This window comes from Carassius gibelio, chromosome B1 (assembly GCF_023724105.1).
Source record: "Carassius gibelio isolate Cgi1373 ecotype wild population from Czech Republic chromosome B1, carGib1.2-hapl.c, whole genome shotgun sequence".
Classification (NCBI taxonomy): domain Eukaryota; kingdom Metazoa; phylum Chordata; class Actinopteri; order Cypriniformes; family Cyprinidae; genus Carassius; species Carassius gibelio.
Genome location: NC_068396.1, coordinates 8,873,695 through 8,899,157, shown reverse-complemented (window position 1 = coordinate 8,899,157; position 25,463 = coordinate 8,873,695). Strand labels below are relative to the sequence as shown.

The 25,463-nt window shown below is 36.1% G+C and overlaps 1 protein-coding gene across 1 annotated transcript; it reads left to right on the top strand.

Moving 5' to 3' along the window:
* LOC127949635 (carbohydrate sulfotransferase 12-like) lies at positions 1-1,144 on the top strand. The gene has a single exon (XM_052547070.1). It carries the CDS (start codon positions 202-204, stop codon positions 1,096-1,098), a length of 897 nt encoding a protein of 298 aa, XP_052403030.1. The 5' UTR covers positions 1-201; the 3' UTR covers positions 1,099-1,144.
* The last annotated feature ends 24,319 nt before the right edge of the window (positions 1,145-25,463 follow it).

The window sequence follows — 25,463 nt, the reverse complement described above, 5'->3', positions numbered from 1 at the left end:
TTCCTAAAACAATAATGTTTAGCGTTCAGTTTATTTTAAGGAACTGGTATAGACTCCTGGTGAAAATGCAGCAGCAGCTCAAGTGTTGCTTTTTTTTTGGGAACAATACTGATTGCATTCTTCATAATTTGCTGGGATTCAAGGAGAGAGAGGACATTTTACCAGCAAACGGCCTCATCACTAGATCTCACACACCTCAAAATGCGGCAAGAACATAGAAGGCGTATTATAAGAGAGCTTTGCTCGGCCAGCAGCAGTGTGAATTTTACTGAGAAATTAATCAAATTTGACCAGATTCCAAACAAAGCCCTGGACCACCTCATTGTGGATGATCGCCATGGTGTTATTTACTGTTTTGTACCAAAGGTAGCCTGTACCAACTGGAAACGAGTCATGATTGTGCTCAGCCAGAACCTGAAGGCACCTGATGGAGCTCCGTATCTGGATCCTCTTGACATACCATACAAGATAATCCATAATTCTACATTGCATAAGACGTTTAACAAGCTTTGGAGGCGTTTTGGACGTTACTCACGTCCTTTGATGCATCACAAACTGAAGAATTACACAAAGTTCCTTTTTGTACGGGATCCTTTTGTACGACTTATTTCTGCTTTTCGGGACAAGTTTGTTAAGCCAGATGAGTATTTCTACAGTCATTATGGCTCCACAATGCTTCAACGTTATGCTAATATCTCAAAGCCCCCTGACTCTGCCAAAGAAGCATTTGCTACAGGTATTAGATTGTCCTTTACTCACTTTATTAAGTACCTGTTAGATCCAAAGACTGAGGAGGAGAAGCCATTTAATGAGCATTGGCAGCAGATGTACAGACTCTGCCATCCGTGCCAAATTGAGTATGACTTTGTAGGCAAACTTGAAACTCTTGATGAGGATACAGAACAATTGTTGAAGATTCTTGGTCTGGATGATTACATTCACTTTCCCCCAGGGTATGAGAACAGGACAGCAGTAGACTGGGAACGAGAATGGTTTGCAAACATTTCAGTAGCTGACAGAAGAAAACTCTACCATCTTTATGAAACAGACTTTAAATTATTTGAATATGACAAACCTGAGACCCTTCTGGATGAATGATTACATATTACTGTCTAAAAAACTGATTTCTGCTCAGTTCTGCTCTTTCTGCCTCAATGCCACATGCAAATATACTGTAGGTCTATGTGTGTGTGTGTGGGCATGTTTTTGTGACATATCAGGACACAACTTTGTATAATGACATGGGTATGACACAGGTATTACAAGGAGAGGGTGACTTATGAACAATTTATTTATTGATTGTTTATTGTTTTTATTATTTTAACCATGTCTGCATGGTAGGCAATTTTTGTATTGGTAGTGTGTGTGTGATTGTGTGTGATATGTTATACTATCTGTTGCAAAATGAATTGCCCCATTGGGGACAAATAAAGAATTTGAACTTAAACTTGAACTTGAACTTATGAGGACATAACCCATGTTCCTATTTTTCAAAACGCTTATAAATCATACAGAATGAGGTTTTTTTGAGAAAGTAAAAATGCACAAAGTTTCCTTTGAGGGTTAGGGTTAGGGGTAGGGTTGGTGAAGGGCGATAGAATATACAGTTTCTACATTATAAAAACCATTACGCCTATGGGATGTCCCCACTTTTCACAAAAACAAACGTGTGTGTGTGTGTGTGTGTGTGTGTGTGTGTGTGTGCTTTGCTGTATATCCAAAAAAGTTGGTCTAATCTTAACCTAATGTTTGACAGATAATCGTCAGACAACACCTATCTAAGATACTGATTCTTCGAAACTTTGACCTATTAGATGTTAACAAATTCAACCTAAAATTGATCAATGGGCCGGTTGAGGTTGCAGTCTCACAATGTTTGTGCCAGTAATTAGAATAACTTTGTAACTACAAAAGCAGTTTGTTTACATACATCTTCAACTCCAGATTACAACGATTGCTTATTGTATGTTCATTTCAGACTCCTGTGTTGTGATCCTAACCTATTCTTGACCTCTTTTAACCTTTTTTACACACAATTGTTTTTCTATTCAATTTTACTTTTTTAGCTGATCAGGTCAAACAAATGTTAGAAACTCTCACAATGTTGTAACATATGTTTTTCCTCTTTATATGAACTAATGTTCACTTATTAGATATGTATTTGGTATACGGATTTGGCTTTCATGAATACCAGGTAACTCCCAGTGTCTACAATATCCTGTTGGTAATCCCAAATTCCAAATAAACCAAAGGAAAAGATCAGTGGAGTCAAAGACCATTTCAGGCTTATGAAACATGTTAAATGATAAACACTGCAGTGAATGAAATGAAAAGTGTCAAGTTTCATGTATATTCCTGTTCACAGGAGGAAGCTATTTTAAAGAACAAGCTTCACATTACTTCCTTGAACCAGCAGAGTTTTAGAGCTGGGTGTGCATTCAGAAAGCATTCACATAAACATAGCCTTGTACGTGTCACACCCTAAAGCTACATACTGTCCTATCATACTGTCACAGGGGAATTTACTTGCTAGTATTGTCATGAGCTAGTGTTATGTTGTAATGCTTAATATTTAAAATAGCCCAATGAATTAATGAAAGCTTTAACCTGGGTTAAGACATTTTGCCATTTTATTTAAGATAAGTAGAAGGGTATCCCAACATTAAGACAATTATGATTTTTAATTTAAGTTTTGAGTTTAACACTCTTAAGAAAATATTAATAATAATAATAATAATAATAATAATAATAATAATAATAATAATAATAATAATAAACACATTTTTAAGAAGTCTTTGGGAATGCAACATTTTCATTTTTTTTCTTAAAGTAACTTATATGTGTGTTTTTTTTTTTTTTTGTGTGACTTTGGAGCCCCCTACAATTAAGTGTGCGGAATTCACTTAAATGAGTCACTGTCGTAATTACATTGTACACATACAGTGCCATCCACTAATATTGGGCCCCTTTTTGGAATATTGGTAAATATGAGCAAAGGTAGCTGTGAAAATCAATCTGCGTCGTTGATTTTTTTTTTTTTTTTTATCTCTAATTAAAAAAAAAATAATACAATGAGTGCATGCTGGCCACAATTGTTGGCACCCCTAGAAATTCTTATAAGTAAATATCTCTGAAGTATATTCTCGTTCATGTTTACATTTTTAGCACACCAGGGAGATAGGGGCATGAAATGGTCCCGTCATGACTTCCTGTTCCACAGAAATATAAATATGAGGAACACAAAGGCAAAATTCCCCTAATCATCCATCACAAGATATAGCTGATATGATGTTGATGTGCAGGACAAGATTGTTGAGCTTCACAAAATAGAATGTGGCCTTAGACAAGAGCTAAAGCACTGAAAATCCTCATTTCCACACTGTAAAAAATGCTGGGTTAAAAACATCCCAATTTGGGTTATTTGGCAACCCAGCTCTAAGGTGTTCAGACTGAACACATACAGTTATGGGTTATAGGTTGTTTTATTCAAGTCAAACCAGTGCTTGAAGTGGGCCAGTACGCATCGGTATGCAGTACCTGCACTTCTATTTTGGAATTTTTAGCGTACTGGCACTTTTTCGTGCGTACTGGCACTTATGACATGTTGCCGGTAATGAGTCAAAGCATAAGTATCTAGGTGAGGAGGTCATTTAAAAACTGGTAAACTTCTGTTAAATTAAAGGATCCAGTAAAGGAATGCATTAGTAATAAGTTCAAAACAGTACATATGTTGGGTTAAGTATCTTGGTTCTCAAATATATGTAAGTAAATGCATTTTGCACCTTTATAGATCATGTTAGTTTATCTATTAGATCTATTAGGTATCTGGGCAAATAATGTAGTTTAATCTATTAACTACACATTAAATCAGTCTTTTTAATTAAGTAGGCCTACCAGATATGGGTGTAATGCCATAAGATATTTTTAATTCGATTGTCTTTGTATTTAGCGTGAATTTAATAAAAACATTGTAAGTTAGCCTACTAATACAAAACTTGGGTACAACATGCATGTAGACTTTACGATGATGACACCTATTGACTTGTACTTACATGTTAGTTGTAAACAAAAAGAGAGAGATGAATCACACTTTGGCAATTGGAGCTTTTATATGTGCTGAAAAAAATGAAAGTGCCAAAAGAGGAAGAGATAAGGGCTTGTTTTATGTTTGGTGGCATGGATTACTTGTCACATTTGTGATCCTGGACCACAAAACCTAGCAGAATATATATCTAGCAATAGCCAAAAATACATTTTAAAAATGCAAATTATCTATTTTTATTTTATGCAAAAAATCATACGGATATTAAGTTAAGATCATGTTTCATGAAGATATTTTGTACATTTCCTACCGTTAATATAATAAAACAACATTTTTTCATTTTTATTAGCTGGACAGTAAGCGTGCTGTAAACACACTGTGTGATGATCATGCAAATTTTCTGACACTGTCCTAAAACTATTGTTGGCTATAATTAGTCACAAGACAATGACAAAAGCCATCTTTGAGCATCTCTAACTATATGAAAGGAGCGCAGATTGGGAGCCACAGAAATCGCTATGATTGTTTCACGATGCCAATACTTCATCTGGGACAGTCAAAAAAAACTTATATATATATATATATATAAAAAATACAAATAGTGACATGACATACAGCCAAGTATGGTGACCCATACTCAGAATTCATGCTCTGCTTTTAACCCATCCAAAGTGCACACACACCGTGAACACACACCCAGAGCAGTGGGCAGCCATTTATGCTGCGATGCCTTGCTCAAGGGCACCTAAGTCGTGGTATTGAAGGTGGAGAGAGAACTGTACATGCACTCCCCCCACCCACAATTCCTGCCAGACCGAGACTCAAACTCACAACCCTTCAATTGCAAGTCCAACTATTTAACCATTAGGCCACGACTTCCCTCGAAGTATTATGCAGTGTGTCTAGCTTATTCGCATGGATGATGAATCTGCATTGCTGCATTTCTTTTTAAGAATCCCAGCTGGAAAAGAAATCTATTTAAATTGAGTTTTTTTCAGACACACTTACTATATTTAAACTAGTAAGCGCATATTACATTTATTCTTTTGAAACAACTTTAAGTATATTTAGTGTATTTCAAGATATAAGTTCAATATATTTAATATATTGAAATTGCGTTAAATTGGAACCACTTAAAGTATACTTTTGTTAATATATAATATATTTGTTCAAATACATTTAAATGTACAATTAATAATTCATGAACTACAGTTAGAGTATGTTGGTTTTAATGTACTTTAAGTACATTTCAGTTGTATTTCAGCTCATAAGAAATGCATTAGCATTACTAGTATATTATAAAGCTGCTTTTTTCAGTATATACACACACACACGCAAGTATTAAACATTTTGATATATCTAGAAAACTTTAAAGTATTATATATTGTATACATTACAAATATTCATTAAGTACTTTAAAAAAGTACAGCAGCGTACATATCTTGGTGAAAAACAAAACATACTATTAAATGTATTACAAATGCTCTTGAAATACGAGTACTTTTATAGTATTTGTATTACTACAAACATGCAAGTATATTAAAACATTATACAAAAATATTATAATAAATTAAATGCTCTGGCAAAGCCATCTTATACATTTTTTAGAACATTTCCGTTAAACCTGTATTAGTAAAAAGTGGAGATTTTTACATCAATTAATAAATAAAATTTACAATGCAATTTTTTGAAGGGAAAAAAATAAAAAATGAACGGAAAAACAAAGTGCAGAAGTGAATGCAAAGACTAAAGTGTGTGCAAAGACTGATGATAAGATTATAAAGTTCAATCAACAGAATAGGGAGGGATGGAGTGAGTTTTGGAGGTGGATGAGGAGATGGTGTAGGGATGGTTAGAGGCAAAAGTGTGGGGATGATGGCATGATCTGGTGAAGGGATGGTGATGGGAGGATGATAATGCCCTGCTTAGATGCTGTTTGGCTCATGGCACACACCCAGAGCATCCCAGTGCTGACAACACATGGTGGAGTCAAGATGGGGACCCAAGATGAAGATGGTGTGGCTTCCGACCGATGGAGACAGAGCTGGTGGATCCGCAGGTTCAGACAGAGGGCCAGTATAGCTAAACATCATCAAAGGTACCAGAGACCTGGTCACAGCCGCAGCGACGAGCATCGCTGGTGGAGCCAGAGTACCAGAGGACTGGGGGGATGCCAGTGTGACAGAGGACTGTGGTGTACCAGACGGGAAAAACCCACTGCAGACAAAAAAAATTCAATGGCTCTCGAACCAATCAGGTTTAGTCTGTGTGGTTTGAATTTAAGCACAAGTAAACGCTTCCTTTTATGTGTATATAAGTATATAAGACCAGTAGCCTATTACAATTAATGAATAATTAATGGACAACAGCCTATAATCAACCATAGTAGCATAACATTTAAGTAAAACTGAACAATACTGAAAAACATTTTAAATATTGTGATAGTGGAACCTGAATGACTCCACTGCAGTCACAGTGCTGTTCATGATGGTGAGTGGAGAGCAGGGGGATTTCTTCTGAAGTCCACGATCTCTGATTTTGCTGTAAATGTTCAAAGCAAATTGCTTTTTCGGACTGGGGGCACTTTACCCCACCCATGTGGGCAATGTGAACCATAGGTGGGGAAAAAGCTCCCCTTGGTACAAATTAAATTTTTATATAAAAATCTAATAACCTGAAAACTCTGGACATTTTTAATACTTAGTTTATGAATTATGTCAGTGTCACTAGAACTATGATAACTTTTCGGAACACATTTCACATTTGTTTTACAGAAGAAAAAAAATGACACCGTCCTTAAGGGGGGCGTTTCCCTCCACTCTACCCTACCAGTGTATTATTAAGAAAAAACAGGTTCTCTAAAGCACAACATGATGTCCTGCATTTATGTCTTTGAGGTAGGCCTGGAAAAAGACGTAACAACTAACCCCACTGCTGAGGCATGCTGTAGTTACACTGTTTATCCAGTAGATGGAGCTTCATGACCACTAACTGATCACAGAGGAAGCTCATTCAACTCCCATCACCTACCCATGAGTTCATTGTGATATTATCATAGTTCTTAATATTTGTATCTTTTAATTTTAAGTTTATGTATTAATTTTATTTATTAATTATTTGTACATCAAGGTAAACTAAATAAAAATAAGTAATATCTGGAATAAAAAGTTACATTTTTAGTTAACATTTATTTTATTTCAATAATTTTTTTCTCTCTTTAAATTATATTGATACAATAATTTGTATTAATTTCAGGCCAGGTGTTTCATATTATCATCTGATGTTAAATAACAACAAGCAAACTCTTTTCATTTTTTTTTTTTTTTGGCCCAATCAAATGATTAGAATATCAATACAGTCAGAGGTACATTAGAGTGGAAGGGAGTATTTTATCTGTTCATTCACTGCTTTATTACATTTTAGAGAAGAGCTTGGCTAATGAAAAAGCTTTTAGGCTAATTAGCATTTTATGAACCATTCTGCATGTGATTTTCTCACTCGGTCTGCGAGTTTGTGTGCGCTCTTGAACACATGTGTGAAATGCACCACGTAAATATGCTTTGTAACAGCTCCTGGTCACACAAAACTCCAGTGACCACAACAAATACATTTTTAAAAATGCATTCATATTAATTTGCTCCTCTTATGTTGTCAAGCCTTAACAGCATTTTCATCATGTTCTTCCCATCACTTTACGACTGATGACTGCCCAGACACACTTTCACTTATGGTTTGCAGGTCAAATCACAGCTTGGTGTGACCCAAGGGCAACCTACAGCATGGCATGATTACAGCTCTGGCAATGTGAAGGTGCAAAGTGCATCAGGAAGTAACAACTTTCTAGAAAGACAGTGCTAAAAAAGCTCATTTGGACATTGCGATGCAACTAGACAAGCAGAGTAATGCAGCTAGAAATAAAGAGCTCTTACTGATTGATGTCATTTTTATTTAAATTCATATCAAAATGTTTATTAAGGACTTTCAAGGATTCTGAAATGGATCTCTACACAGCAAAATCCCCAGTGTTAATTTAACACTCTGAGTGTGGATTATATAAACACTGAAGCAGTGTTAAAAGTAACACTGAAGCAGAGTTGAAGTTAATGAGATAATTAAGAAGTTAATTGAGTTATGATTGACCATTATTGAAGACACCTGATGTTAACAAGCAGAATCACCAAACGAGAAAAATCACAATTTGTGTGTCACCATTATAGTGGTCAATGTTTGCTTTAGTTGGTACTTTGACCCTTCAGTTATTATCTTTAGATTTTGTGTGGTTGTGGTAACTGAGTTATACCCTACAGACAGCCCACAGCAAAGGCAATCTTATGGTATTGATTGTGGTTTGGACTAATTGTCATGGATTGACCTGAATGCCTGAGTTCAGGTTTCTTTGCTGTGTACATAAATAAGATGGATAAAAAAGGTATCCAGCATTTTTGCCATAATATGACATGTTTTTAAAACTTAGTTCTACATAAAAAAAGAGTTATTTAGTTTAGACACACAGACATCAGGAATCAGCGTGAGCATCACAACAACGGTGACCATCAAAAAAACATGTTGTAGCCAATAAAAACTCATCCATGGCTCCCATCATGCATTGCGGCATGAATAAATTATGAGCTGATCTGTCTTTTTAACTTTTTATTCTAACTATATTTTATTTTTGCTGTTTTTATGTGAATTTTTTGTATCTAGTTTTGTGATGTTCAGAGTAGATCTGTTTATCTGGATATGCTGTTTGTCACCGTTTTTGAGATTCATATGCTGATTCTTGTTATTTGTGTGTGCCTAAAATTAAAACTCTTTAATAAAAAAAAAAAATCTGAATCACAGAATCACAAGAGATGCCTACAAAATGTATAGAAAATACAGACTCTTTCGTTGTGTAATCAAAGCTGTTACAATCAATTATGATCCAAGAGAAGAGACTGTAATAGAGTTCAGTAATTAAGGTCAAGCAACAATTACATTAAAACATAATCATCAACACCCAGTGATTTTTGCTCTTGGCTTGACACACAAACTTTTAATTTAAAAAGTCACAAACCAAGATCCCAACTAAAGCAAACACTGACCACTATAATGGTGACACACAAATTGTTATTTTCTCGTTTGGTGATTCTGCTTGTTAACATCAGGTGTCTTCAATAATGCTCAATCATAACTCAATTAACTTCTTAATTATCTCATTAACTTCAACTCTGCTTCAGTGTTACTTTTAACACTGCTTCAGTGTTTATATAATCCACACTCAGAGTGTTAAATTAACACTGGGGATTTTGCTGTGTACTTTGGCTGACAAAATCCACCATTTGCTCTCCATTTAAAGAGATAAATCTCCTTGAAATTAAAATTCTGTCAAGGTTTACTCATCCTCCTGGCTTTCCAAATAACTTACTTTCTTCTGTGGAACACAAAACAAGACATTTTGATAAATGTTGCTCAAATCTGTGCAAGACAAAGGTAGGACAAACTAGGATGTAAAACAAAATGTAATGCAAATGCAAATAACAATCCATCAAGATTTGTTATATTTTTTTCCTCAAGCCATCACTTCTGGCCATATTACAAGTTCATAATACATAATAACATTTTCTATCAAGAAAAAAGTCCTATATCCTATAACATCAGAGCCATATTTCTTTAAAGCTGTTTTGGACAGTGTTTACTTCTAAATGGTGCTGGATCTGTGCACATTTCTCTCCTAATTCTAACAAAATTACCTTTTCACCGGAGAAAGCGATATTAAGGATAGAGGACGTGTATTTTAGCAGTGATTTTCAGAATAAAGATGGTTTTGATGGTTTTATTTATTACAAACATGCAGCTTTTCTCCAAATCTGTTCAGATGAAGAAACAAGCTTGGATGACCTGAGGATGAGTGCTGGTAAATGTCAGAAAATTTTAATTTTGTACATTTAATTCATGCACTATGATTATGATATGACCTGCTTGTTTTCAAAGCTGCATTGCCCATCTTTTTTATGTAGTGCTGCATGTAGTTTAAGAGCATAATATTAGGTGATGTTCAGCTAGCTCGGAGGACTCTGCGGGCGAGATATTTGCGCTTTATGTGCATGCTTGAGCTCAAATCACAGCAAGATGCTGTTTCATTTACAGTCACTCTTTCTATCTTTCTGCTTCTGTGAACTCTGTCAAACACCTGTTTGTGCTCGACTGCTTATATATGCATGCACACGATTGAGATCACAGAAAAAGACTGTGTGTATCAGTATTATCAGGCATCGTTGTGATACATGTATTAGATCATTTATCCATTGCATACTCTTATTACAGGGACAGAACACCTGTGGCAACTATACTGCAATGAGTAAGCAAGTTAATAAATAAAGTCAGGCTGTGTTTTTCTTGTTTTCCACCAATTTTATCAAAAGTATCATGTATTAAAATATATTTTTTAATTAAATGTTTGCTTGTTACTGTTTTTCATATTTGTCTTGTTTTATTTAATTAGCTTATCTTTTGTTGTTCCATTTTGTCAAATAATTACATTTATTATAAATGTTGATGTTAAGAAATGTATTTATTTTCGCATTGTAAATGTGTTGCCCAAGGGCACAATGGTAATTGGCGCTTGAAACTTTCAAACTTTTAATTCTTTTTATTCATTTTTCCTCATAATTGTATTTAAACATGTTTTCAGCAAGTAAAGACAAGGCAGTGACAGTTTGTCACCATCCTATCCTCCATTTGAAAAGAAAGAATCACAGAATATAATCAACATCAGAGCATCAGTGTATTCAGGGTGTCAGGGTTCATTTGCTCATCTCTGTCTCTGTGTGTCACCAAAGATCAGTTGAATTCTCATTCTACACACTTGGAAAAAGTGAATGGACTGATTAAGAAATGCAATTACAGAAAGTAAATAACTTTCCAAGATCACATGTGAGTTTACTCTAACAATGAGACTAGAGGTTGGGAAACACACACACACACACACACACACACCTAGACACAAAGATATGCAGACCCGAGGGAACCCCGTCGCTCCCCACCCCCTATAATTACCAACCGCTCTGTTTGTATGCGATAAACCCAATAGGAAGCAGATTTTGGGTGAAAAATAAGAAATCAAGAATTCCACTTTGCATTAAAGACTAATTATATTCAGTTTACTATGCTTGGGGGTTAGAGGAAGGTTGCGAAATTGATATGTATGTGCGTGTTTGTTTATATGTATTTGCATGCATGCTGCCTTGCATACTTACACAGGATTCTACCTTGCCCATCCTGATTAGTTTTTTTAACACGGTGTCTAGCAAATCACACCTTGGTTGTAAAGCAGATTTTGGAATCATTTTCATTATCATTTCATTAATATTCTGGTGCGTGCAAACAAACAGACAGGAAGTTAATTGATGTTTTTGTGCAAGCCACTGATGATCCAACCCCAAACTTGATTGCAAATTGTGTTAGTCTTGAGTATTTGAGAGTCGCTGGTTGCATGTACGTTTGAATGACATCCAATTTTGATGTTTACCATGATTAGCTAGTGAGCCGAGCTCTATAATCTAGTTGTTAAATAAGCCTTTAATATCTCAAGATTTCTCCTAGAATAATAACTCTGAATTTGATATGCACTATTCAGTTGCCCAGTCTTATAATTTATATTGAGGTTATAGCAACAATACTTAAGTTTGGCACATTAACTTTTCATGTTTTTGAATTTTTCAGGACAAACTGATATGTGACTGCATCGTTTGTTAGATTGAAAGTGTCAGTGTGTGGAAACAGCTGCTCCGTGAGAAAAAACTCACGCTGGACTCTGCAGTTAATATATGTGTGTTACATGTGCAATCTGAAAAGATCACAGGAGAACTGAAACATGAGGCTGAAGTATGTGCCATAAAAGATTGCTGCATCAACTGCAACAGATAACATATCCCTGCTAAACTCAAGTGCTTTGCTTTCAGTGTACAATGCAGCAACTGTGGTTCAGATCACACAAAACATCACCACAGTCTCAAAGTCGTGAGTATCATCCTAAGCGAACTGCAGCACAATTCAGGTCTAGTCTAGTCTAACCGAGTGAATGAATTGGACACAACTCTGGTTGTCCCTGAGGATACTTTCTATTGTGAGACATTGGGTGAGGTTTCTCAAAAAGGTGAACTATTCACAACACTACATCTGAAACATGGGTCTGGCCAGTTAAAACTGATAGTGGATGTAGGTGTCAAATTTAACGTTATAACAACAAAATTGCCCAACAGTTACACTTCATTGTGCCCTAAGCTTACATAAACTGCTAAAAAAGTGAACCTCATTGCATATGGTGGGCGATCTATCAACACTGAGGGCACAAAAATGCTAGACCATGAACAAGGCCAGTTCAAATTTTGGATTGCTTGGATTGCAAGACAGCATAGCAATTGGTGTGATAAAGTTATGACCGCATGTGCATACAGTGTAAAACCAAGAACCAGGTACAGGAATTCAGTGATCTGTTTGACACCAGAATACTTAGCAAACCGCCTGTTGTTTATCATACTGTATGTGATTAGATGAGTCAGTAGTGCCCACTGTATGATTACCCAAGAAAGTGCCCATTGCAACGAAGGAGAAAGTCTTGGCAGAGCTCGAAAGAATGACTAAACTGGGCATTACGCCTAAAACTGATGCCACGGAATGGGTGTCTGCTATGATCGACAAGCTTCATTACAGATTGCTCTGTAAGGATATGCATAGATTCAGTGCATCTCAACAAGGCACTCTTAAGATCACACCATCCCTTAAAAAACTATTGAACAGGTCATAGCCGACATGCCAGGTTCCAAGTTTTTCAGCATCCTTGGCCCAAAAAGTGACTTTTTGCAAATCCCTTTAGATGAGGCATCATCTAAGGTCACCATATTCGTGATGCCCTTTGAGAGGTACAGGCTCTTGGCATTCCTTATACTATGACCGCAATCCCCAAACCCTTTCACCCTTACAACAGGGTCAGAGGGGAAGGATGCGGACAGCTCAGGGATTTGATAAACTGGTGGTCATACAGGACCCTGCTTCTTAACCTAATAGCTATGTGGTAACCTCTCAGGGCAGACAGTACACAAGAAATGGATGACTCCTAGCTTCTCCAAGTTCAAGAGCCTGCACCATCTGAAGATGTAGAGGATGATTATAGGGACTTTTCACCAGTTGCTGCTGCAATTGCCCAGCCTACAGAGACTCGTTCAGGAAGAGTTAGCCGTCCCAATCCCTGTTATCAGGAGTATTAATCTAGTTAAGCACACTTTTTCTAGTAATTCCCATGTTACGTTATGTTGTACTTACTGTATATGTAGACTACTCTTATGGTGAGGAAAAAGTACACACCTTTTAAGTGTGTAGTAGAAGTAGGCAAGTTTTGGACATATTATTTCTCCTTTAACAGACCTCTGTTGAATAGTTACGTGAACCCTGTCACTGTAAACTGGCTTGTCAATCATCTTGTCACAGTTAACGTCCTCCACATTGAAAGTATTTTCACTCTTTACCGCAACAGATAAAAGAAGCAGAAGCAGCATGTTGATCTGCCAGCTGTCGGTCTTTATATGGAGAACTCTGTTCATAATTTTTGCATAATGAGGCATTTAAAAGTTAATGGCCACATGGATGTTTACAAAAGTTCACATTGTTGTTGCAGATGAAATACACCCCATATAAAATCAAATAAATATATATTTTTACCAGTTTCAAACCCCTTTATCGAAAACCTCTTTAATATTTAGCAAAATACAAATTTTATATTTACAACATAACATGTAACATTGTGAATTACTAGAAGTAGTGTCCTTAACTAAATAGTCATGCAGATCCGCCATGTATTAGTTTTTTAAACCTTTTTATTTATGTTTGTAGTTCTGAATCAAATCCCTCACAAAAGAGCAATGGATTGTGGGCAATATTAGCAATTAAAGTGTGCACAGATCCAAACTTCAAAAATCTACTGTACCTGAAATAGACTGTCTGGGGACTTTTGGCTTACTTTTTTTCAACATACTAGGGACGCACTTATTCTAATCTCACATGTTATTTAGGATTGATAGCATGAATAATGAAACACAGAAACAGGCAGATGGTGATAAAAGTAGATGTTCTGTTGATAAGTCTATTCTGCATTTTATAAAAAAATTTTGATAAAAGATGAAAGGCCAAAATATTACATAAAAAGTTTAAATGATGAGAAAATTTTGAGAAAAGGTCTTGAAATTATGACATTGAGTAACGTGGAAATTAATTGTCAGATAAAATGTTGACAAATTGACTTTTTATGTCGTAAGTATGTCTTCATCTCATAAGTTTGATCTTTTTCGGAAATTTTTAGAATTTATAAGAAAGAAATCAGACTCAGACTTATCAGACTAAGATCAGATTCCATCAAACCTCTCACCCTGAAGTTGCGACCTCCAAGCAGTCTCACTCCTGTTCGGTTTGTTCCTGTTCTGCTCAAAGCTTAAAACAGAAACGTCGCTTGGACATCTACATATCGATTGAACTGGACTTTTCAGTGTCCTCATGCCTTCATTATTGGCTTCATTCTTTATATTCAGTTATTTTCTGCATGACAACACACAATGCATGCTGTTTATCCTCCTGCATGACTGCACACATACACGCACACACACATGAAGATTGCTTTGGTCTTCCCTGATGACAAAGGCTCAGCTGCCACCAGTCTCTGACCTATATTCCAGCATTTATTTATGCTCCCTCTTTCCCACTGTTTGTATCTCATTCGGTCTCTCCTCGCTTTGCCTGCAGTCCTTGCTGTCCATCTGTCCTCTTAGCAAATACTATAATGAAACCTAGTATGAAATATTGAAATATAAAGCCTTGGCTATTGCATCAAGCAGGGCAAAAATAGATATATTCATGATATGACAAATAACAATATGACCAGGGAGCCTGTGTATTTATTTGACATATTTAAATTGAGATATTTCTTAAAATTGCCCAAGACAATACTGTTTGATGCAAAAAACAATATTATGATATTTAAACATCATGCTATTGAGAGGCACTGAAGAGCTTTTTACTTTCATTTAATATGCAAAAACAATCAATCTCAATATCCAACAGGAGTGCAGTCATTATTTACTCGTTAGTCAAGAACTAATGCTGCCTTCCGGTCATGTTGGAATAATCACATTTATGAGATGAGCACACGAGTAGCACTAAAATGTCATAAATACCTATGATGTCATAAACAAACTTGTTAGTAGGAACTTCCCAAGGGGACTGATGAATATTTGAGTTATAATTATAATTGTGTAACGTGTGTCCGTATTTAAAATGCACACAGAAACATTTCTGCCAGTAGCGACTAGGTCTGCCTTCGTTTATTTTATTTTTTTTGTGAGTCAAAGTTTGTTAAGCCACAGTTTACAGTGTTCTGGAAGCAGCTTTCACATCGGTCTGCCTGTTCCGATCAGTCCCAGCAACCCACTTCCTTTGATCTAACTTTTTGCTTATGAAGAACGCTGCAACCCACACAGATATATGTGCTTATGTCAAACACATGCTGAATATGCATCAAAGGTAAGTGGGCTCAAAGAAGCGAAAAAAAACGATTTTATGGTGTGTTTTTTTTTCTCTGTCATCTAATTAGCACAAAGAAAGCAAGATATATAAAGAAAGAACTGTGTAGACCAGCTAGAAAATATTTTTTTAGACATAAACATGTCTCGGGTGATCCAATTAACATGCATCTCAAATGTGACTCTTTTATTTTTTACTCTTGAGTCATCCGTTCTATTGTTCCAAAGATACTTTTACATTCTAAATGTTGTGAACATAATTGTTGTTGTTGTTGACTACTGTTAAATTTACTTCAGATGTAAAGTCTGCATTATTGCATGTTGAATTTAACCAGAAAAATACAGTGGATGATTGAAAGGTTTGTAAGCGGTTGTTCACTGCTGTCCTGCACACATCAGGGAGCGTTCATTTTTACACACCAAACGCTACCTGAATGGATGATCTGTGCTGTGCTCTTATGAATGCATGCTAAATTGGCCTTGCTAGTACATCCTCATGCATCCCAGACAACATAATACATTTAGGATAAAAGATGCAAAAAATTAGTAGAGGCTCAAGCTTATGAGAAACACTGTGAACCTTTTTTTTTTTCCTGAAGAATGGTAGCATTACCCATCTGTTTTCCACCCAGAATCTTAAATATCTGATTTCATACTTGGTTCTCCCAGGTGAGGAGTAAACCAAGTGTGCATCACCATGACAACAGCTCCCAAACAGCAACTGCAGGAAGATTGGGATGCAGCTGGTGAATTTAAGGGAAACATTTTATACACGACAACTCATAAATGTCTAAGGCACTGATCTGTCACTATAAGCTTGTATTTGCACTTGTGATGAACAGACCAGGTACTCTTACATCATTCTTAAGATAAAAGAGAAGATTCACCATCACAAATGTAATCAGTTTCATCTCCAAACTAAATTCTTTACCAGATCCATCAACATGCTTTTCCTTTTAGTAGACAGGCATTCCATTATGCTTCAAGAATACCAACAGAAATAGATAAAGAACCAATAGAAAATTGAAATGAATGGTTCTTCATGATCTTTCTTGAAGAGACATTTCTGAGATGCTCATTCTACAGAGCTTGATTGAGCCATCTAAAATGATTGATTTTATCTACAATTTAACTGAGACTTGGCTTGGAGTTTGGCTGTAGAGACTACAAATCAGCAAAAATACTGAAAGGTATAGTTTCCTCCAAATTAAATATATAGGCCTACTAGGGCCGGGACTTTAACGCGTTAATTGAGATTAATTAATTACACAAAAAATAACGCTTTAACTAAGATTAATTAATTACAGAAAAAAAAATTCCCGGGTTTTTAATAACTTATTTTTTGCACCGCGGAACGTTTCTCACTGGATGAGTTTCGGCGGACCGATTATAGTGGAGCACCAACTAGCGTTCGCATATCAACGCAGCACATCCGAGTCTCAAGTATCACCTCAACGCAAAACATATAGCAGCTAGCGTGGACTTTACACTTTATGTTGAACTATGTATTATTTTGTTGGTACAACAGTTTATGTTGAATTCTTTATTGTTTTGGCCAAGGTTATTGAGAGTTGGACTTAGTATGTTATGGCCTCTGAAGCAACAGAGAGATGTTTTCTAATAGTCAGGGTTTCCAGTGTTCTGAATGTAATTGACAGTATTGTGTTTTACTTAAAAAACACTTTACAGAAGGTTCCAGCACCTATAAGCTTCCTGAATTTCTGAAATGTACTATTTCTAAATTGTTTCTAAATATGCTATTGCTACACTTCATGGCAAAAATTGCACTGGTCTGCTAGACTTGGTTGAACAAAAATAAACAATATTTTGTTGCTTAAGCTTATGTATTCAGTCATTATTCAATGGTATACTATAAATCCATGTGAAAAAAAATTACTTCTCACTGTTCTCGGGACAAATATTTAAATGCGATTAAAATGCGATTAATTTCGATTAATTAATTACAAAGCCTCTAATTAATTAGATTATTTTTTTTTATCGAGTCCCGGCCCTAATATATACATATATATATATATTATCATTTATTCACCCTCATATTCTTCCATACTTGTAACAATATATTTTCTCTGTTGATCACAAAAGAAAGATATTTTGAACAATGCACATAACCAAACATTAGCCACTGACTTCATAGGTTTTTTTTTTTTTTTACATATATTTTGAAAGTTAACAGCAACTAGTGTTGTTTTTTTTGGCCTGTTTTAAATTTAGTTTTAGGCTTGTATTTATGTGAAGCTGTCATTTTAGTATCTGCTATGATCAAACATCTGACAGATGTCTTTAAGATGTCAGATTTACATACTTTCTAAATCATAAACATGTTAGACATCTGATAAATGTCTATTTGACATCTGATAGGAATCATCCTATAGAGGTATTGCAGATGAGCAAACACTGAAAAACAATCTTTGATGCATGTACTATTATATATGTAAATTTCTCTGATGATATTTTAGCACTTATGTCGTGTGTTTGTAGTATGTTTACTTAATAATCAGAATTAGTGATGCGATGCCAGATTGATTGAATAAATTATTGTTTTGAATTGGTTCCTTTTGATTAATTATTGAAATGGGTTAGCAGAATAGAATCAGTTCAAAATTCAGTCTGAGATATTCAGAGAGTTTACTTCGAATCATTTATGGTGGTTTGTTGACAAACCAGTAATGATGGCAGGACAAAGTGGAGGTTTATCTTCAATCAATTAAAACAAGTTCTAGTGTTTGCCAGCGATGAAGACTGTTCTCAACAACTCAGTGACATTTTTGAAAAAAAACTCTGTACTGCAGGTAAAGTTATTTTTCTAGTATCTAAAAGACAGAACTGATACTGTGTCATTCCATGATTTCTGGACATGTAAACCTGACATCTTAAAGACGTCTGTCAGATGTTTATTCACAGCAGATGCTTTCCAGATGAAGTGCACATGTAGTGTTTATTCATATAAATGTAGTATTTCTTCATTATTGAAAGGTTTGGTATGGTGTGTATTGTTACAGAAGCAAAGCAAGTTAAGCCTCTTTCATTTTGTGGAATGATTTCATAGAGTGTAGCAATCATCAACATAATGGCTAAACAATCCTAATTTTGATTAAATCAGTTTTACAAAGTTAAATTAAAAATACATTTAATTAAAAAACAAATGATTTTGTTACAGTGAACTCCAACTCCAAATATTTAGCATCAATGTATATGACTGTCACTGTCACAAAGCACTTTTGCAAACATATCAATCACCAGATTCCTGCAACGAGTGCTGATGATTACCTCAATGTGCACAGGACAACAAAAGGGCCTGAGTAATTCTTCGAGAATTCTGATCAGCCGCAGCAGAGGAGAGAATGGGAAAACAAGAGCCCCACCACAACTTTTCCTTCCTAGTTGAAAACCCCTTCAAGTCGTCAATGCATATTTATAGAAAACTCTTTATTCAGGCTTTCTGCTGTGATAGCATTCTGAATTATAGATGTGATATGATGCATTCAACAGGGAACGTTAACCTCCTCTTTTCAGAGTGAAGTGTAAATATTTAGAAGAATACGATCCAGTATTCTCTTGAATGTTGTAAAGACCAAAGTGAAATGGAAACACAAGCAATGTTATGTTTGACAGCATGTGTGCATTGTTGCCGTATCATTGATCGACTGATATTTTATATCTTTTTGAATTCTGACAACAAAGAAGATTGTTCCATACAACAGGGATCAGCCAGCCCAAATTCTAGAATGAACTTGTAAATTAAAAGTCCTCAAAGTTAAGGCCTTGATATACTTCAAACAAACTGAAGAATGAACAGCTGTGATATTTTGAACAAAATCTTGCCAAAATGTGATCTCAGTGGTGCAAAATGACTTGCCATTGCAAACCTTCTGGAAAACTTCATGCCGTCGTTGCGCTGTTATTTTAAATGTCTGTTTACTCTGTTTACGAAAGAAATTTATCTTCTTAAAGTACTTAATATGAAAATGGGGAGTTTTAATCAAAAATACAATAAAATAGTGTGTCTTAACCCAAAGGCATTCCAAGGTTTAAGAAAACAGCAAATATATAACTACTAAAATGCTTACTTCTGAATGAAATAAATAATACTATATATATATATATATATATATATATATATATATATATATATATATATAAAAATAATAATTTTTTTTATTTTATTTTTACCAACTGCTGAACCACACATGCATAATTCTGGAATTTCATCAGCAGTAAGGGGTACATCTTATAAATATGACCTTAGGCAAATATTGCAAACGAACATGCCTTGAAGCCTTCCTTCCGTCTTTGAAAAATATGACCAGCCAAGGCATGTTAGTTGTGTAAGAGTCCTGGACAGAGTTCTATACATCTCCTTCCGTCGTTTGATCATCTGCAGCATGCTATGGCATCCCCACCCACAGAGCCTCATCTGTATTCACACAGGCACATGATTTTGGAACTATGTCAAAAATCAAAAGAATATTTAAAGTGCTTGAGATGCTGCTGATGAGTGCAGTTTGGATTCATGCCTTCATTCAAAGACAAATAATTTTGCAAGTCTCTGCTCCTTTGAATCTTTTTTTTTTTTTTAAAAAGGAAAGCAGTGGGGCAGGAAACGATAGGTTTCAGGAAAACGTTAAGACTTGTGTAAGCTGTTGTGTGATTTGCAATGTGAGAAACTTCTCCAATAATGTGGCCTTTGTCAAAAACTGTGGAAATTGAGTTGATGACCTTCTGGAATTATAAATCCTGCTTTTTGTTAAACAAAAAATGTGAGCTGACCTTCTTGTGAAGCTGGCATATTAATGCCATACTTTTCTTCATTGAAATACCTGTGCGTTCGGGATCAGTGCTATTTGGCCTTACCCACATTTTGTTATAAGGCTTAGTCCATCGAAATGCACTGACATTCTCCTGTGTAACTGGCTTAGTTGCAAACTATGATACTTGCAGCATATGTTGTGGTTGGAATGAGGTTCATTTTTAAACATCCACTTAAGTTAAAATGAACATTTAATTAGCTTATTCATTTGGGAGTTTTTGTGTAGTAGTACATGTTTTGGTGTTACTTTAGTTGCTATACAGAGCATACTGTATAGAAGAAGAACCATAGAAGAACCTTTTTAGTTCTTTATAAAGGTTCTTCAGACTCTAAGCATATTGAACTTGACAGAACTTCAAACCTATTTCACAACATTCTAGGAACATTGGCTTTTACAAACCAATTTAAATACTGTAGCAAACTTTTTTTTTTTTAATGCAGCAATAGTCATTCAGACAACACAATTTATGTAGTAAGCATCTGAATCCTGATTGAGCTACACTTCTGTGCAAATTAATTTCCATTTCAATCTAAATGTCAGACCCTCCAGAAAAACGCGGATTATTTTTGTGATTATTGCGGGCAAAAATCCTTGATTTTGCGGCACGGTTTCTTAAAAAATGCGATGGAATATGCGGGCTATTTTTGCAATTTTATGCGATGAAATTGGGTGAACTTGCAAAAACTGTGGTTTGATGAAAAAGAGAAAAAGAGGTAATTCCCCCAACACCTTTTTCTCACTAGGCTACTACCTTAATGTAAAGAGTAATTTCTTATTACTTCCTATGATAAGCGAGCATACTAAATCACAGAATATTTAAGTTACAATCTCTTACTGCAACGTAAATAATTTTACATACTACTAATATAATTACAACTGTAAGTTTTTGGTACTGTTCTGTAACAAAAAAGTGCAATCTTACAACTTTAAAGTTGTGTCAACTTCTGAATGAAACTACAACAGTGTTAGCCTAGTGTGAAGGGGGTGTTGGGGGAATCACCTTTTTTTCTCTATTTCATCTCTAAACTGCTTCGCGCGTTCTTTTGCGCTTATTTTTGTTGGCAAATAAGAATGATTTGCACGCTTCAAGTTTCACCCTGGTTTCCCCGCGGGGTTTGCAGATGATGTTCACGTCACGTAATTACATCAATTCATAAGGTTCCCATGGCAATAGGGGAAAATTGCGCTTTACTTGTGTGAAGTAAACGCAACATTTTTCAACTTTCTGCTAATATATATGTGCTTTTTTTTGCAACGAAAATACAGTGATTATGAAATCATGCTAGCACCGCATATTTTGCTTTCTGAAATTGGCAATTAATGCGGCAAAAGTATTTGAAAAAATGTGACCCCGCATAAATATGCGGCCTTTGGCTGATTATGCATTAAATCAGGCGATCGCATAATCACGTTTTTCTGGAGGGACTGAAATGTGATCTCGCTGTAGGTTACATTTCACTATTGTATAATTTATGGTCACTTTTAAAGGGGACCTATTATTCCCCTTTTCACAAGATGTGATATAGGTCTCTGATGTCCCCAGAGTGTGTATGTGAAGTTTTAACTCAAAATACTTTACAGATAATTTTTTAAAGCTTGGTAAATTTGCCACTTTTAGGGTATGAGCCAAACCCCATTATTTTGGCGTCTTTCCCTTTAAATGCAAATGAGCTGGTGCTCCGGGGGAAGAGTGTGGAGCTTCAGGAGCTCAAGCTCCGGCAATATCGGTGCTAGCCTTTGTAAAGAAACACTCCACTATTAGTACAAGCCTGTTATCTTTACAGAAAACATACACGGTTTAAAAGTCAGTCATCTGATTGTACTGTGCATAAAAAAAATGCACTTTATGAATTAATCAGACAAGAGCACGGCGCAATAATAAATAACTCATGGTGCCATCGCATGCTATTTCAAACTTTATAAGCCCCACTTGTGATTATGAGCTTGACTACTTCCAGCAGTCGACTTCACATTGCTTTCATATGCAATTTAAACTCCTACTTATATTCACAATATTTCTGGTAGCAAAATATTTGTTTACAAATGTTTCGCATGTAAACGATGCTTAATTTGTGCATAATTTTCTACTGATTCAGATAAGACAACTTTTGGATAGACAATTCATATTTTTAGCCAATAGTAATGTTTTGAAACTAGGTTCTTAAAACTAGGTTTCTGTTCTCCTACCTTTTTAAATGAGCACTTTTCACACTTCAGGTCCTTGATCAAGTCAAAGTCATACTCTTATATAGGTTTGTGATAAATGAGTGGACGGCAATGTGCTTCTCAGACAGTCTGTCGAGAGGGTAGAACGAAGACCCTTGGAGAGACTTGTGAAATACTAATGAGTGGGGAGACTTTCAAAATACAAAAGCAGAGGCAGACAGACTTGAGCTGGAGGGGTGAGTGGGAAAGACTGGGAAGAACAGGGCGGAGGAGAGGCTGCAGGAGAGCTTTCTTAAAAAACCCATTCATCATACAGGCAGCATGCTTCAGTTCAGTAAACAGAAAGGCGAGCGTGAGGCCGTATGTGTATTATGTGTTTGCATGCATGTGCATGTGAACGCGTGTGACACGGAGAGTGATGAATGGGATGATTTGCATGGAAATGTTTTGCCGTGGATCCAAGATCCAAGCTCAGTATGCAGGCAGTGCTGTTCATTGTTCACCTGTTGTTTTTGTTGACTAGCCTGTGCCCTCTGATAAAATATATGTAGGCCAGTTTCAGCAGACACTTACTGATAATATGTATATTATGGAAAACTTTTAGATAAATAAGTGTTTTTTTATTTGTTTTATATATATATATATATATATATATATATATATATATATATATATATATATATATATATATATAAATAAAATCTAACAAAATAGTTTTGCTTTGCTGTTTTTTTTATTGAGGTAGAATCAATGCATTTCTGAACTGTTTGCTTAAAATCATTTAGATTAGTCAAGCAATTCTAGCATAGCTCAACTGGTAGATTATGGCTCTATAAATGTCAAAGATATGGTTTTGATTCCCAGGAAATGCATCATACATAAAATGTGCATGACAGAAAGCTCCATATTATGCTCTTGAAGGACTTTTGGGCAATTTTTGCTTCAAAATTTTGGTACAGCAACAATGAAATACTTAATTACTAAAATATTGTGGCCCTTAGGTAAACAACACAACAAACATAGACACACAAAGAAACATGATATGAAGATTTGCATAAAATAAACACTGAGCTATACACTCACTATGATACAAACTATCCTACATTGTATACAGTATTACTTTGAAAGACAAGCATTACAGTTAAAATGCAAATAACCTTTTAAAAGAAATTAATACTTTAATTCAGCAAGGATGCATTAAACTGTTCCCTATCTGACGGTCACTACGAGTTATGTCGAACAACATATGGGGTCTCACTTGGGAGGCCAATCATCTCAGAGTTTAAGAGAAAATGCCAATGAAAATTGGCTAGTGGATTTAACATACCTGAGCCACTCCCCCGTGCCAACGGGTATAAATAGGACGACAGATGCATCCACTCATCAGATTTTTGCTTCGAAGCCCCCTTAACAAGGGGATGTGAGCGCCTTTCTTCTCCCAGTAGAGTCCCCCAGTTGGCGTACCCTGGTCGAGCATCCTCCAGCACCCTCGGCAGTCAGACTTAGCGGAGCAGGCCCAGGTGTTCATATGGCTTGGTTCCCTACGGGTAACCCCATATGTGTATTCTTCCACAGTTAGGTTTCCCTCTTGGCAAACCTGTGTCTTCCCTTGACAGACCCGCTCTGTCAGTCTCTTCTGGCACCTGTTCCATCCCTACCCTAAGGTAGGACCTGCCTCAGAGACCCATTCCATGTGTAGTACTGCCCCCTGGGTCAGTCCATATCAGTATCTCTACATGTCTCTACATAGGTAGGATGTGGTCTCCGTAGCGACCTTTTCCTAAGGCTCGCTTCCCCATCGTCTTGCCAAGCTGTAAGAACAAATAGGGAAGATTTGAAGCAATCTTTCTCCTAAGGTTGAAATCCCTTCCACTAACTTTGTGTGGGGGGAACAGCAGCGTGGCCTTCTCCAGCAGCGATGTACTCTCCCTTTGGCCCCTTCGGTACCAAGGTCAGTGAATTTGCGCTGGGGCGTAGCTTTTGTGGCACGCCACGGCTTGTCGACAATTGCAGCGCCACAGGATTGTGACGGTGTTCAGGTTGTGGCGTTTTTCATAGGACCCCATATGTCGTTCGACATAACTCGTAGTGACCGACAGATAGGGAATGTCTCAGTTACGTACGTAACCCTCATTCCCTGAAGGAGGGAACGGAGATGTTATGTCCCCATTCCACAACCTTGAACCGGTAGATGTTGACGGGACACGTTCTCGGCTCATCAGCGTAAAACCTAATTAGTGGATGCACCTGTCGCCCTATTTATACCCGTTGGCATGGGGAGTGGCTCAGGTATGTTAAATCCACTAGCCAATTTTCATTGGCGTTTTCTCTTAAACTCAGAGATGATTGGCCTCCCAAGTGAGACCCCATATGTCGTTCGACATAATGTCTCCGTTCCCTCCATCAGGGAACGAGGGTTACGTACGTAACCGAAAAATCAATAGTGAGATTCAAAACTTTTAGATTGTTATGAGAAAAATTTTATTTAAAAGAAAGTGAGCACTGAATCAGTATATTAGAATGGTTTCTGAAGAATCATTCTACTTTTTCAAGAATGTTCATGATAATTTGGATTAGTAATGCATTAAATTTCTTATGAAGCTCAAGCAGATGACAACAGACTCTTGATGTTAGTTAAGTGAATATATGTTAATGATATATATTTTTTTATATGTGCATTGTGTGAGTATTTTTATGAGGCTGTGTATAATAATATGTGTGTGGCTCTGTGAGATGTCTATAGGAGCAACTGTTTCTTCTGCTTGGGAGTATTTCTGCTTGGGTTTTGTTTGTGATTTTCACCAGCAATTCACTTGTTGTGGTGTAAATAAATAGGCCTTTGTGCATCTACTGAAAAGGTGCCTCTGAAAACAGGCT

What these genes read in the sequence shown, in the direction of transcription:
- LOC127949635 (XM_052547070.1), top strand. Translation starts at nt 202, where the DNA reads ATGCGGCAAGAACATAGAAGGCGTATTATAAGAGAGCTTTGCTCGGCC.